Source organism: Prionailurus viverrinus, chromosome A2, assembly GCF_022837055.1.
Source record: "Prionailurus viverrinus isolate Anna chromosome A2, UM_Priviv_1.0, whole genome shotgun sequence".
Taxonomy (NCBI): Eukaryota; Metazoa; Chordata; class Mammalia; order Carnivora; family Felidae; genus Prionailurus; species Prionailurus viverrinus.
This window is the reverse complement of record NC_062562.1, coordinates 75,467,494-75,483,138: the sequence shown is the minus strand read 5'-3', so window position 1 is coordinate 75,483,138 and position 15,645 is coordinate 75,467,494. Positions and strand designations below refer to the sequence as shown.

Here is a 15,645-nt window from a genome sequence, read left to right as displayed (position 1 = left end):
AAGCGTATCTGCAATTAAGATCTCGAAAAACCCAACTTTTACTTTTATCTTGGGAAGTTCATAATTATTACTTTAACACAAATGTCTAAAACATAAAGTTATTTAAGGAACTGCTGGATCTGAAGCAATATGGTAATCACTGAGGTATGAACTCTGTAGCAATGCCGGGACTCAAGCTAGTTTATAAATGAAAACCATTTCCCCCCCCCAAATCCTTTCAGGCGGTTACAAACTTAAAGCAGTAAATGAGTAGATTATTTCGTGTCTGTTTGTTTTCAGCTTATTAGTATGTAAGCCCATCCAGAGAGTTTCTCTAAGCCAACCGTAATAATACCTTTACAGCTTTTAAAGTTAAAAGGTTTTCTTTTTGTTAAAAAAAAAAAAGTCATCATGGGACATTTTTCTACTCAAATTAGTCTGAATCCAGACTCACTGAGGTGGACATCATCATCATCTCTGAACAAGTAGTTCAAACAATTCCAAGTGAGTATTGATTTGATAGCTTAATCTTATGTATGAAATTAGCACAAATGAATGGTGTCACTAACAGACAGAGGAGACAATTCTGAAACACTAGCTCGATTTTATTTTCCTTGAAAAACCATAGGAGAAACACTTGAATAGGCTGCATCTAATGTGCCTCACTCCCTCTACCACACCTCTTCCTCCACTGAACAACAAAACCCGTTAACCTCCTTGTAATCCTTTCTCCCCTCATTTCTGAAAAGAGTATTGGAAAGTTATCAGCCTCCTACCTATTTTTAGCTTAGGGCATTCTAATTCACCGACATGAAAGATTTATTACACAAACCTTTTATCCTCTGTTACAGATGCCACCATACTTTCAGGAAAGTAAAATCAAAACTACCTCGTATTTCTTCTTTTCAAGGAGCCAGTCAATGTGGTCATCTTGGTCCCGTTCCTTGGCTACGACAATGTCTCTTGGACTCACGATATAAAAGAGTGACTCCCCTTCAGAGTACTCTGTAGGTGAGGCAAGAAAGGAACAGCGTGGGTGGCTTGTCATTAGATGCTTCAGTAGCAGTTTCAAGGGACTCAGGTTATACACTTCCAAGGGAAACAGAAAACTTGGCTACCTTTGGGCAAGTCTGTTTGGCTCTGTCTGAAGGCAAACAATTATTTAAAAGAAAAAAAAAAAAGGGAGGGAAGGAAGGAATATCAAAAAGCTTTGAAAAAATAAGGTAGTTTATAATTCTATGTTTAACACATTAACATCGTGACCTCGGCTGAAAGATGGTGATCAAAATGCTCTGTGTCACCTGTGTGTTAGAATTCATCTTCTGTATATAAACTTAATTTATGGCCATTTACAGCACTGTTCTATTTTTACAGAACAATTACACCCCACAGTTGGCAATAAATGTTTCCTCCTCATCAAGGTCAAGGCCACCTAAAGCATAAATGACAGATGCCCCAGGCCCCGGGGTCATCATCTATCATTTCAGCACATTGTGCACAACACCAGTCGCGAGGGTTTCCTGCAGAATTCAATTACACAACCTGTTTGGAAGGGTTGTTAAGTGTGCTGAGCAAAATGCCTTGACTGGACACTTCCGGTTGTGAATCACATGTGCTTTTTGCCAAGTCCAGAATATACTCTTAATTTCTCAACTGATTAGGGGCTCCGTATAAGAAAGCTCAAACTGGGGGCACCCGGGTGGCTCAGTCAGTAAAGCGTCCAACTTTGGCTCAGGTCATGATCTCATGGTTCATGGGCTGGAGCCCCATGTTGGGCTCTGTGCTGACAGCTTGGAGCCTGGAGCCTGCTTCTGATTCTGTCTCCCTCTCTCTCTGTCCCTCCCTCACTTGTGCCCTCTCTCTCTCAAAAAATAAACATTAAAAAAAAATAATAAAATGAAAAAAAAAGAAAGCAAGCAAGCTCAAACCGTATAGAATATTCCTTTCTTTCCTTTGGCCAAAATGAGAACCAAAAATATTCTGGAAACAGACACAAACAAAAACAAAAACATCCATTGCTTTTGAAGCAGGAAAATTTCGAAAAGAAAGCTTAGGCTGTTCTACTTTCATCACTGTATTTTTGGATGATGTGATGACACTCTAGCACAGATGGCCTGGCAATGACCAAATAACAGCCATTCATCCCTGACTTCTGAGTATTGACCAGCGTATTCGTTCACCCACTCAACAAATTCTCGGCGAACCCCGAGTCCCTGCCGGGCACTCTCCTAGGCGACAGGCATTTGGTCACTAACAGGAAGACGACTGTCTGCCATCCCAGAGCACGCTTTCCAGACGTACACAGTTGGGAGTCATCTGGCAACCATGGAACCATGCTGCCTGATGTCACACTCCACAGGGCAAGAGATACAACATAAGAACCAAGCCCACGGAGCCCCCTCACCTTGGTCTCCCCCTCCCTTCTGTGGGAGCTCAAGCAAGCTCTGAGCCTTGTGCCCTCATCCTCAACACAACAGGCCTGCCCAGATATTCTCTAAGACCCTTCCAGCACCTCAATTTAAATTCCTGGTTGTGCTAACAGCGTGAAAGGGGAAAAAACCCACAAGCGTAAGAAACAACATGAGCCAGAGCCTTGAGCTCTCACCTAGATGATAATCTCTGCACTCATTCTCCTGAAAGCCTCTCACGGTGAGAGCGTCTGAAGAGATCTCCTCACAGGTTTCAGGAAGCGGCTGGATGATATCCAGTCGAGGCCTGGCACGGTATTCTCTCTCCTGGGTGGGGGCGGGGGAGGGAAGGGAGGGAAAAGGCATGTTTTCGTTATGTTTCTAGAAACTGCACAAATGCGTTCCAGTCAGTCCTAGTTAAATGCCTTGGTTTCATAATTTGGACAGATGTAGGCCCTTCTAACCACCTGCGTGACAGCCTTGTCACACCATGTTATCTTCTGACCTTTCTGTGAGACCAAGGGGACAGGTGCTACTGTGTCCTTTGGCGGTCCCCACTGCGGCCCGTCCAGTTCCAAGGGCATGGCCACCGCACGCTTCCACAACCAGCTTCGGCTCTTCCTCACGAATGTGGGGAAGCATAAAAATAACGTGACAAACTGCCACGCCACTGCCACTCACTGGTGACGCTGAGAAGCCAGGGACCGAGAGCCACGTCTAAGGCAGAATGCGCTCAGATGAAGAGGGCAACGGTGGCCATGTGCGCCGCCCAATGTGACAGACAAGAGTCACTCGTGGCTACCGCGACCGAGAAACAGTTTTTATTTCATTTTAATTAATTAAAATGTAGATAGCCACATACGGTGAGTGACCATAGTTTTGGACAGTGCACATCTAGGTCAGGAGAGAAGGGGGAGAGAGGGTTTTCTAGGGCCTGTGGCAGCACCACTAACCTAGAAGGCGATGAGACGCACATTGTTCTCACAGAGCTCATAAGTTACCCCTTAAATTACCTAAGTGAGTATTACTGCTCCACATATCACAGATGAAGGAACGGGGGATGTCGTTGTAGGAAAGAAAAGTCATGTAATAGGGAGACTGCAATGTGTGGCAAAACTGGGACTTACGGTAAACCTTGGACTTCAAGTCAAGTTTGTTTTACTTTGAAAGTTTGTGCTTGGGGCGCCTGGGTGGCGCAGTCGGTTAAGCGTCCGAGTTCAGCCAGGTCACGATCTCACGGTCTGTGAGTTCGAGCCCCGCGTCAGGCTCTGGGCTGATGGCTCAGAGCCTGGAGCCCGTTTCCATTCTGTGTCTCCCTCTCTCTCTGCCCCTCCCCCGTTCATGCTCTGTCTCTCTCTCTGTCCCAAAAATAAATAAATGTTGAAAAAAAAAAAAAAAGAAAGTTTGTGCTTTTTGAGCATTTGGCACACAGGCATAAAACATACACTTGCCGGTTTTCCGAAGCCTCAAGACCCACAGCCGTGGGACACTGGCGCAGAGAACCCAGAGGCGGGGCCGCGTGGGAGATGTCCCCCAACTCCCCACGTCCCCCAAGAACCGCAGTGAGCCTGCAAGAGTTCTTTGGTCCGTTTTGTCAGGCTAACTGAGAGGCAATGACATTAGCTTTGCATCTCATACGTTTAAAAACATGGCAAAAATAAAACAGCAATTATGAAAGATCGACTAGTAGAAGGCAAAAACAAGGGAGTATACAGCAGAATTTTTCACATCTGTGGAAAAATGAGAACCGTCTCAATTTTGAAACAATGGGAAAAAGTGGAAAGGTTGTAATATTTAAAAAATGAACTGCTGTAACAAGGGCAAAAACAAAATCCAAATTAGAACAGCAAGAATAGAAAAAAATATCGGAAGCAAATAATAGTAAAAGAAAACCACCTTGCTTGGCCACATAAATAGCTCCTTTAAATGCATAAGAAAACCATCAGTGATTCATCTTGTTCCTTTACAACCTTTTGCTCACTGGTCGTGCGGCCCCTGCTTATCTGTGACCTTCCCAGGAGCAAGATTTTGGTCTTGCTGGCCTTTGATCCCCAGTGCTTAGCATGATTCTTGCTACACGTATGCTTTGTTAATGAATGGAACAAACATAAGGGAGACAGCTGAATAAATCCAGATGGAATTGTCCACGGCCACTATAAATGATAATGACAGGAGACGACACAGCCATATGGAGAGAGAATGGAATAAGGTTCACAAAAATAGGGCAACACAGAAAAGCGTGCAACCATGACAACAATGGTGCGGAATAACGCACGTACGTGACGGGTGTAATGGGGAGACTATTCTGGAGGAGGATATGCGTGACATAAAGACGAATTTTGTCTAATGTCGCAGTTACACTGTCTTTTTCATATGAGAAAAGAACAAAGGGGGGAGTGGTTTGGCCCCCACGCTTGCTTTACGCCTTTGTCTTAATTTTGTCAGTTTATTCTGTGTTTAAGGATCTCAGGTGTACTTCAGTGCTATATAAAAAGCTACGTGTACTGGCACACACAACTGTAAATCATCTCCAAGACCCTCACAAGTCTTCCTCTGAAGAAATTCCATTTTCTAATGTGGTCTATGGGGTTGGCCTTTCTTTGGTTTCTACTCCTTTGTAATCCTCTTCCTTTATTAGCAAAGGTTTCCTTGCTTCCTTTCTTTTTTGCTCACTTGTGCATCGGGCTTTCCCTTTTTCATTTGACTGCTTCCTTCCTCCGTCTTTCAATCACATTCTCAACCCACCCCACCTTCCTCATCAGAAAGCACTGTATTTTTACTCCCTTGGGAGCCACTGCTTTCCTTTGTTTTCAAAAAAAAAATAAATAAATAAATAAATAAATAAAATAAATAAAATAATAAAGTGATGTCCTGCAACAGGGCTAGAAGCCAGACCTATTGATTTTAGTAGCTCTGAGTATTCACTTAAGTCTAAAGCATCCCATCGCCTAGCAACGTGGGCGCCCAGAGCTTCAGGTTACTATAGCAATGACTTCCCACCGCAAGTGCTCGCTCAGAGAAATGCTCTCAAGCTACCACTTCAAAACCAGGCCTCCCAGGGTTTTTCTCCCCATTTTATTCCTAGCCAGTTGAAAAGGGGGGAGAAAAGGAGAGGATACGGACAAGGAGAGCCTTCTTATTGTAGAGGACCAGACAATCAATTTGCAATTTCTTTTATACGTGGCATCTAAGAGAAAATCCTTTACGGTAAGCTCTCCTTGTTTATGCCTTGAAGCCACCCCTGCTCCCTTCCCGGCAGCACCCCTGGACGCTAACAGTGAAGACAAGCTGGGAAGGGGGCTCATCCAAGCTTCAAAGGAAGACCGAGTGTCTCCGCTGGACGTGGCCTCCACTGGATCACACATACAGGCTTCCCTCCAAAGTCACGTCCAACGATGTTTGGATTCTCTGCTGCTTTCTATCAGCCCTACGTCTCCTTCCCTCACATTTGCATTGATAACTGAGACTTCGCCACAATCCATTTCAAAGCAAAATCAAGCTGCTCGGGATCGGGAGGCCACTGGGAAGGAAGCAAATCTGTCTGGACCACGGGAAATAACGAACTGCCCTTTCCGTAATTCCCTCTGACCACTGGGACCCCTGTTGTTGTGGCAGATCAACTTCATTGCTGTCATTTCTGCTAATGCACAGTGTCAGCTCCGTTTCTTCGCCCTTCAGCAAAAGGAATCCTTCATTCCTTTCGCCTAAAATACCAAGAGATGGAAAAAAGAGGGGAAAAAAATGACTCCCCTTTGCTCAGCAAGAGGAACAAAGGCAGGCAATGAGTGGAGCTTCTGAAAGGTAAATACATAACCTCTGCCAACCTTATTTTCTAGGTCGGGAACTTCTGCTCAGACTACAGCACAGCCCTTTCCTGGGCAATCTGATCTGGGCATAATGCTAAAAACCGAATCCGCACTTCCTTTCGTATTTGGGGTAAAAAAAAAAAAAAAAAAAAAAAAAAAAAAAAGATAGAGTAAAATTACCGTTTTTTCTGAAACCTCTTTGACGTAGGAAAGCACAACAAGCTGGTCACAGAGAGGTGCAAGCCCACTGATGTAGAATTCAGTTTCAAACTGAGACACTGCAAACAAAACGGGGAGAAGACTCCATGTTAACAGGAGCAAACAGCAGCCCACCAAGGAAAGAACACACGGACTTCGAACGCTGGGTGGATTTACTGGAGAAAGCCAACGCAAAGGGGGTGTGGATAATCACCCTTTTTTGACAATAGTGAAGTGCCAGGAAAGGATATCCGGGAACTCACACTTGAAATTTTCTATCACCAGCAAAAGCGAACCTGACAGTAACACCAGCGTGAACAGTCCAAAGTGACATTGTGAGCAGCTAATTTATAAATGACATAGTTCAACCCCATGAAGGCACTTTTAAACCCATAAAATCCAATGTAAACTAATATTAATGACAATAATAATTTTTTTTTTAAATGCCTGAGTTTAGGTTTTTCACAATTAGGGCACTGCAGTGGTACAAAAGAGTACTATTTGTAATTATGAAACTAACTTTTTTAAAAAAACAAGAAACATTTTCTTTGAAGACTTGTAAGTTAAAAAAAAAAAGTGTTTTAATACAGAGTACCTTGTGATGAAACACCATGATTCCCTAAGTGCAATAAAGGTCAGAGAAAAAAAGAAATTTCTTTCTTTTCAAAGACATTTAAAAATTTAGAACCACAGAAGAAGTATATGGATTTAGTTACAATGGAGTTCACAGACCTGACAGCTTAGTGGTTGAAGTACAAATATTGCTACCATGTGATTCTAATAAATAGGTGCTGTAAACTACTTATAATAAATGACTTTTGTTTTAAGCAACTAAGTTTGGGGTGGTTTGTTACACAGCGAAGCTAGCTGATACAGTAGTGTTGCTGACAGAGACTCTTCCAAGAATTGTGCTCTGCACACACAGACTCATTTGGAAGCAAACTCTCATTCGGACCCACGACACTAAGAGTTCCCGGACTCCGATCTTCTCCATAGTTCGTGGTGTTAGCTTCAGATTTAATCTCTAGGATGAAACTATTCTTTTCTCCAGACTATGGGAAGTCTGTGTAGCATATTAGAAACAATATTTAATGTAGACTCAAGAGATCTGGGTTATAACTTGAACAAGTCATTTAACTTCTGCAGGTATAACTTTTCCCATCTATAAAATAATGGAATCAGAGTAAAAGTAAAATCCCTAACACAGATGAAATAAGGCACCCCTGAATTTTTCTTCCACCTCCTCTCCACTTTCCTTGCAGGTCACTTAGTGTGACTTGTCCCTGCCTGTCTTTATTGCCACCTCCTTATACAACTGTTTTCACAATTTTCACACCGAAATAAAACTGAGGATCCATAGGATCAAAGAAATTACTAAATGGTAAAATAAGCATTAAAAAGGTAGTATTTCTTACATGTTGGCCTTGGTTAGATCACACAGGTGGTTACGGTGCCCTGGTAAGAACCAGAGCAGAACTCCAAAGGCAGGTGCTCTGATCCTAGCACTGCCACTAACACTTTTTTCCTGAACCTTTGTGGGCTTCAACTGAGTATCTGTATCCGGCACTTGCAAATACTTTTGGTAAAATGGTTACGTGATCAATGTTCACATGAAGTGCACGTGCAGAGGGCTGCCTCCACCACAGCCACGTGCACAGATGAGCACATCCAGGGTCACCAGGCACCGAAGATTCTAGAGAAGCTCCCATTGCTGTATTACGTAGGGGGAGGGGGTGGGGTAAGGCCTGGGGAGGTCTGGAATGTCCAGGTGCTACTGAACAGTGTGGGGCCAGTGATCAAAGAGGTGGCAGTGTCACATTCTAGGAGACACGCAGGCATATTAACCAGAGGTTTTGACTGCACTGACTCCTGAGGTGGTTAAACCACATCTGGTAGAAATGGACTTGAGTTCTGCTTTACTAAATCACATTTCATCACTGAAATGCTATACCCCCAGTGCAATCAATCAGTCAGAGATGCCACAGATTCATGGTAATTACAAGGAAGCTTTGATGTGCTGGTCTACCATAGGCACTTGAGGACGAACACCATCTAGCAAGTGATGGGTGGACAAGATACTCTCCACATTCAGGATGCTATATACGCTGCTCATTAACAAGGAACACAGGGGCTCTCCCAAGGTAACCAAATACACATCAAGCCCGGATGTCTATGAATGAGCTGTACGAAACAGAACAGAAAAGCTCGGAGATAATTCTGTCCAAATCTTCCCTGCTCTACATACTTATTTCCCAGTGCACAACGGCTTCCATGCATTAGACGGAAGACTTCCTGTTCTCTAATTAAGAACAGTGGAAAATCTAAGGTGTTCCAAAAGAAAACAAGGAGAAATGTCCAGAACCATGTATTTATTTCACTTGTCAATTCCAGACACTGTAATAAATGCTTTTGTTAAGTACTAAACCTTACCAGACTTTCCTGAGATTTAGTAGTAATTTAGGCAGTAACTAAATTACAAACTAGAGAAATGCTATTTACGAAGAAAGGATGTCGTACATAAAAACCGTGTCAAGATTAGTGCCAAGAGAAGGAAATGTGGAATGGTAATGTTTATTCTCCTGAAGAACATGCATAAATGATATAAAACGTTATGGGCTGATTTTTTAAAATACCTTCCAGTAATGACCGGGCTTTCTATTTCAAATTTTCCAATGGACCAGTGGAAGTTTCAGTTAATTTATTTTCCCTGAAATTCTGTTCTTTCCCACATATCAATGCTTTTAATCATTCTAATGATGATTGCTTATTTTTTGCCTAAAAGAAAACTAGTTTAAACACACAGAGTTTTTAGGTCTATTGCCACAGAAGCTCATCTTTTAAATGGTTTATCTAAAAAAGATAAATCACAAAGAAAATAAAGACAAATTTGGTTAGAGAGCACTAAAACAAAACAGAAGTTCAACGCTGGTGAGGGGGAAGAAAGAGGAGAGAAAAATGCCATTCCTAGAGGGAGACAAAGACAGAGTGTGGGGATGGCTCCAGGGCCCTGTAGGGGGCGCTGTGCTCACTTCAAGTAGGACTGATGAAGCAATGAGGTGCCTGTTAGGGCTGAAGCAGTGCTGTGCCCTGGCTTATTCTGGAAGATAAAAATTCCCTGAAACGCTAGAAGAAGAATTCAAGGAAAAAGACAAAAAAAGAGAGATGCTAAGCATATGGGGAGAAAATATCAAAAGGACTATTCGTGGGAAAATTCTATCTAGGAAGGTACTACGGATGCAGAATGGGGACTCTGATGCATGCAGGAGGGGGCCTGGAGTTCTAGATCCGCGCCGTCCAACGGAATATTAACGCAGGCCATAAACACAACTTGCGCATGCAATTTTCAATTTTCTAGTAGCCACACTGAAGAGTAAAAAGAGATAGAAAATTTAAAACATATTTACTGCAACGTATCTAAAATGTTTTCAACATGGAACAACATAAAAAAATTAATGAGACAATTTACTTATTTTCATACTAAGTCGTTGGAATCCTGCGTGCGGTACAGTTCAATCCAGCACTACAACGGGGCAGCGCAGATCTAGACGCCCGACAGACTGTCTGTCTTGAAAGTCCAGTCACTTTACCCAAACATATCTTGATGGTGCTCCTTGTGGGTCACTATTTTCAGAGACACAGGGTATGACTTTCTAGCTTCAACTTTTCGTTTCTTCGTAGTTTCAGGAAATTTTTCTTGAATTACTGCGTTTGGGATCTGCTCCATTCCTCTGTCTTGTCTTTTTTTTTTCCTTCAGGGACCCTTACCTGTCAATTGAATCATCTTTGCCAGTCTTTGGTATTTATCATTTCACTGTTAAATCTTTTTCTTCTTGCTTTGCGATGTTTTCAAATTGTCCTCTTTTCCCCCTTCAATTTCTCTGACGGCATGGTCTTTCTGTTTGGCCATGTTCCTTCTAGTTTAATCTTCATTTCTGAAATGACCTTTCATTTATAAATATTTCTTGACTTCTGTCATCTCATTTGAAATTTTCTTTAAATTGATTTTTTTGTTCTTTCGTGTCTAATTCAAAAAAAAAAAAAAAAAAAAAGTCTTCCCGCTTGTTCTGGGTGTTTCTTTCTGGTTTCTTGCTTTCATTGCCAACGATGTTATTCTGCTCCTTGTTTACTTTTCCTTAAGCCTGAGTATGGGATTTGACCTTGGTGCCTTTTGGTGCTCATCTGTGGGCGACAACACGGTCCCTGATCTCTTAGGAAGAGGCAGGGGCTGGGACAGCTCCTCAAACATAGCAGAGCGCTCCCTCCTCTGGGAGGGAGTGTTAAGAACCCGGCCTCTTGCTTTCTGAGACTTCCTGGCCCTGTTCCCTCCCCACTTTCACTGTCCCTTCTCTTTCCTTTCTACAGTCCCGATCCTACTCAGCTTTCATGCTCCTCAACGCGGTCCCCGCACCCACTGAGCGGCCAGTGGTCTTCTCCTGGGAACACCCGTCTGCCGTGCGGGAGTTCTCCTGACCTCAAATTCACCAGATGCTCCCTGGCTCCCCTCCACCCTCTACTTGCTCTCACACAGACATGGGCCCCACAGCGGGTCTGGCGGCGATCAGTGGGCCTTCCCGCTCACTTGTATCTGGGGCTCTCAGGTCCACTCTGTCGCTCATTTGTGTGGTCAACGTTGTCAATGTGGTTTTGGTCGTGTGACTTAGCTGTTCCCTTGTCAGGTGACGACTCGGGCAGACTGAAGAGTTATGCTGCCGCTTCTGAGAATCCTCCAAGTACAAAATGCTACAGGGTGACACATGAGCTTTCCATCAGCCAGGCAATGGCGTCAGGGTTAGAGTCACAAATACGCAGGTACTGCTGGACCTCCGACAGCAGACCCGCTAACAGTTTCCAAACGACTGCCGCGTGACTGAAAAAGAAATTAGCAAAACCTTTCTTGTACCTTGCGCCTTACATCTCTGGTTATCAACTACTCAAAAAAAGAATCGCCGAGCACCAATTTGGATTAGACATTCTTTGAGAAGTATCAGAATGTTAAAGATCCTGTCTGACTTAAAAGAGCCTGAGTCTAGAACCAAAAAAAAAAAAAAAAAAATTAATAAAATAAAATAAAATAAAATACACCACGCTATGCAAAAATGGAAATATACATAAAAAAAGGTACTGTACAAAGTGAGAGAATTTATTTTCAGAAGGGTAGGGAAAAGGGTGAAAACAGCAATGACCATCAGCCCCTCAAGAGCAGGTATGGTGTTTGTAACATGAAAGAAAACAATGCAGTAAGTGCTCATTAAAATGTTTTCATTTTAAAAAAGTATTAGAAATGTATACCAAATTGTAAAGGATAAAAATCAAGATTTTAGGTCTGAACACAAAGACCATTTTCCAAATAATTCACAAGTAGATTGTCTCACTATCAGTGTATTCAGACCTGTAAGTGATATTTAAATCAATATTCTTGATTACTTGCATCTGTATCATATAGGTTTATAAGATACATTTCACTGAAAAATGCAGGCATGAAATATACTAATCTCTTCGGAATGGTAAATGTTTACCTATACCTTTCCCCCAATTCTCTTTCAATTGACTTTTTTTTTTAGTTTATTTACTTATTTTGAGAGAGAGAGAGCACAAGCAGGGGACGAACAGAGAGAGAGGGAGAGAGAGAGAGAATCCCAAGCAGGCCCCGTGCTATCAGAGCAGAGCCCAACGTGGGGCTGAAACTCACCAACCGTGAGATCATGACCTGAGCCGAAATCGAGTCACATGCTTAACCTACTGAGCCATCCAGGCATCCCTATTTCAAATGACTTTGTGGACAAAAGTATTTTACTCTGACTGTTAAAAGAAATGCTGTTTTTCTCTCTTTTCTCTGAGTAACTGAATATAATCGTAGTGTTATGAACAGCTCCCGTTTAATGAACATTCCCTATGCGGAGGGGCAGGATGCAGAATATTGTACAGACATGATTTCTTTTTACCATAACCACCCTGTACTGATTTTGGGACGGGGGTGGGGGGACTGGACACTAAAGCTCAGAGAGGTTAGGTAGAAGGTAACCTCTTAACTCAAGTTAAGTAGAAGGTAACTCAAGCAGGAATCTGAAGGCTTCCTTTTCCCAGATAGAATTCACACTAGAAAGCATACATCAGAACAAAGATACTCAGGTTAAAAGTGTGCTACAGTTAGTTGGCAGAAATGCAAGTTAAGGCTTTGACAGTCCTCTGGTGGTTCCGTGGCCGGGGGCCGGGGTGCCTGGCCCCTCCCTTGAATTTGCTGTGCTACAAAGCGCAAAAGCACTCAGCACAATCTGCACTCCTTCTTTGTTCTAGGCCCTTGTTTTCACTTTGTTGCTTTCAAAATCCCCAGCAGATGTGACCCAGAGGATTTGGAATCTTTACTGGAGCTAAATAAAATCATATGCTATAGATTTTGGCCTCTCAGTCTTAAAAAGCAAACAAACAGGAGTTTCTCAAGCAATTTCCAAACAGGAACAATTATCTTTCATTGTCTTGCATTCACTTATGAAAAAAGCATCGAGGTCCCTTTGTGATACTGCCTTCCTCCCAAGAGAATGTGACCCCTCAGTCGCTAGTATTAGTATTTCATAATGACTCTCCAGTAAGTTTGGACACTCTGTCAGGCTGACCACTGATTTAAGAAAATGCATTTGGATATTACAACATTCCAACATCTTCAGGGCTGTGCTGTGAAGCAGATGCATGAAAGTAAAAGCGACTTTACCATGTTTCACATCAGCAAACCAGGGAGAAGACCTCATACACAGGCATAAAATAGAAGGGGATGACTAATGGACAAAATAACAAAAACATTCAAGCCAGGAGCCAATAGTACACATAAGACAAAAGCCATTTAAAGCAAGTGTAGTCCGCAATTTAATTGCATATTTTCTAATCAATGTTCGCCACACCACTGTGCTAAATGACAAGAGCTCAGTTCCTGTGATAATCTCATCTCAACTTTGGCACTCAGGAAGCAGCACGGATGAGGAGTGATTTAGGGAGCGGCTCACAACACGCTGCTTACGCTGCGGAAAAGGTCATAATGGTCAAGGACCTGCTGGGTCAAAAGGGTCAAACCAAGAAGTTACACTTTCAGTTGTAAATAAGGCTATTGTCAGAAAAGAAAAGACAAATGTTGGTGAGGACGTGGAGAAACTGGAACCTTGTATGCTGCTGGGGGGAGAGCAGAGTGGCCCAGCGCCATGCAAAACAGCATGGAGGTTCCACGAAAAATGAAAAATGGAACTACCGTATGATCCAGCAATCCCACCTCTGTGTATTTAGCCAAAATAATTAAAATCAGTATCTTAAAAAGACGTTAGCGTTCCCACGGTCGCTGTGGCGGCACTATTCACAATAGGCAGGACGTAGAAACAACCTAAAGGTCCATCAACAGAGGAATGGATAAGTAAAATGTGATATATTGACAGACAATGGAATATTATTCAGCCTTTAGAAAGGAGGACAATTCTTCAAGAAAGGAGGACAATTCTTCAAGAAAGGAGGACAAAGGAGGACAATTCTGTAATAATACGGATGAACCCTGAGGACACTATGCTAAGTGAAACAAGTCAGTCACAGGAAGACAAATACCGCATGATTCCGTTTCTAGGATGTATTTACAGGAGTCAAACCCATAGAATCAAGGAGTGGAATGGTGGTTGCCAAGGGCGGGAGGGGGAAAGTGGGAAATTGCTAATCAATGGGCCTAAAGTCTCAGTTAACAACATGAGTGAGCTCTAGTGATCTCCTGTTCAACATTGTACACATAGTCAACAGTGTATTGTACACTTAAAAATTTAAGAGGGCAGGGGCGCCTGGGTGGCTCAGTCAGTTAAGTGTCCAACTTCCAGCTCAGGTCATGATCTCATGGTTCGTGGGTTCAAGCCCTGTATCAGGCTCTGTGCTGACAGCTTGGAGCCTGGAGCCTGCTTCAGATCCTGTGTCTCCCTCTCTCTTTACCCCTCCCCTCCCCTCCCCTTCTCTCTCTCTCTCTCTCTCTCTCTCTCTCTCTCTCTCTCTCAAATAAACATTTAAAAAAACATTAAGAGGGTAGATCTTACCTTAAGCTTTACCACAATTAAACTGAAAAACAGAAATAATTTTAGAGACCAACCCCCCCTCCCCCGCTCCGAAACCTTGATGCGTCAACTAAACTGAAGTCAAACAATAAAAAAGAGCAAACAAAAGCTTTTCTTCTTCAAACGTTTGAAAGCATCACATCACAATCTGGAGTTGGTTCCCTTTAAGCACCTATATTCTAGATGTTCTCTAACAATTTGGAAGACGAACAGTGAAGGGCTATCAGTCCCAGAATAAAACAAGGGGAACTAACATAACTACTTCTCCGAACGGGATACTTGGCTGAACCAAAATAAAGACAAAAAAATCCACGGAATTTCATCTGGCTTTTGAAGAACGGGTAATATCACTGGCATATTGAAAGGGGTGTTTGGATTCTATAGACTTTCTACCCTATGGTTTTTATCTGAACGCCCACGGCAAGCCTCCATCATTCTCGTCAGTTCCTCTGGCTGCAGCTGAGGACTGGCGTGAGATAGAGGGAATGCATGTGAGAGTGTATGGCAAAGGGACGATGAGCAACAGCTTTGAAACTCGGCATATCCTGAGTTTAAACGTTGTTTTCTTTGCTTATGAATGTAATGATCCTGAGCAGGTTACCTGACCCCTCCGAACCTCAGTCTCTTCACCTATGAAGTGGGCTAACAGCCCTGTTCATCTGGCTGTGAAGGTTAAATGAAATTCTATCTACGTGGCATGTGCCTGGTGGTTGTTTTTATAAAATGAACAAAATATATTTGCTACATCAAGTGTTTCAGACTTCCTACCGATACTTGCTACGAAGAAAATTTACCAATGCCACACCCAACAACAAACTTTTGAGTTCCCAGCACTGAGAGGGAAAGAGTCCTGACTTTGAAGAGGAATGGACAGAGGACCAGACATGCAAATACAGCACAATCTTAACTGCAGAACCTAGGAGCGCTTACATGGGTGCTCGTTTTGTGAGAATTCTTCGCTTGTTGGTATGTTTTAATTTTTCTCATGATAAGATGTCAGAAAAAATTTAATGCAGAAAGAAGAATTACGAGATTATAAGAGAGTCGAACTGAATTTATAACAGAACACCAAATAAAGCTAGATTCTTGAGTGAAAACACTCTCAATGATACCAGAACCGTTCTGATTCCTGCTGAGACTCAGCCAGGGAGATGAACCATGTCACTCACATGGAACCCGCGTATCTGG

General features: G+C 42.7%; 1 protein-coding gene across 1 annotated transcript in view; it reads right to left on the bottom strand.

The window, feature by feature from the left end:
- Nucleotides 1-15,645, bottom strand: part of VPS41 (VPS41 subunit of HOPS complex) — a 185,476-nt gene that overhangs the window by 49,341 nt on the left and 120,490 nt on the right. The window contains exons 11-13 of the mRNA XM_047842845.1: nt 6,374-6,471; nt 2,585-2,714; nt 869-984 (exon numbers count right to left, since the gene is read on the bottom strand). Coding sequence (XP_047698801.1) covers nt 869-984; nt 2,585-2,714; nt 6,374-6,471 — 344 coding nt within the window. The remainder of the gene's footprint in view (nt 1-868; nt 985-2,584; nt 2,715-6,373; nt 6,472-15,645) is intronic.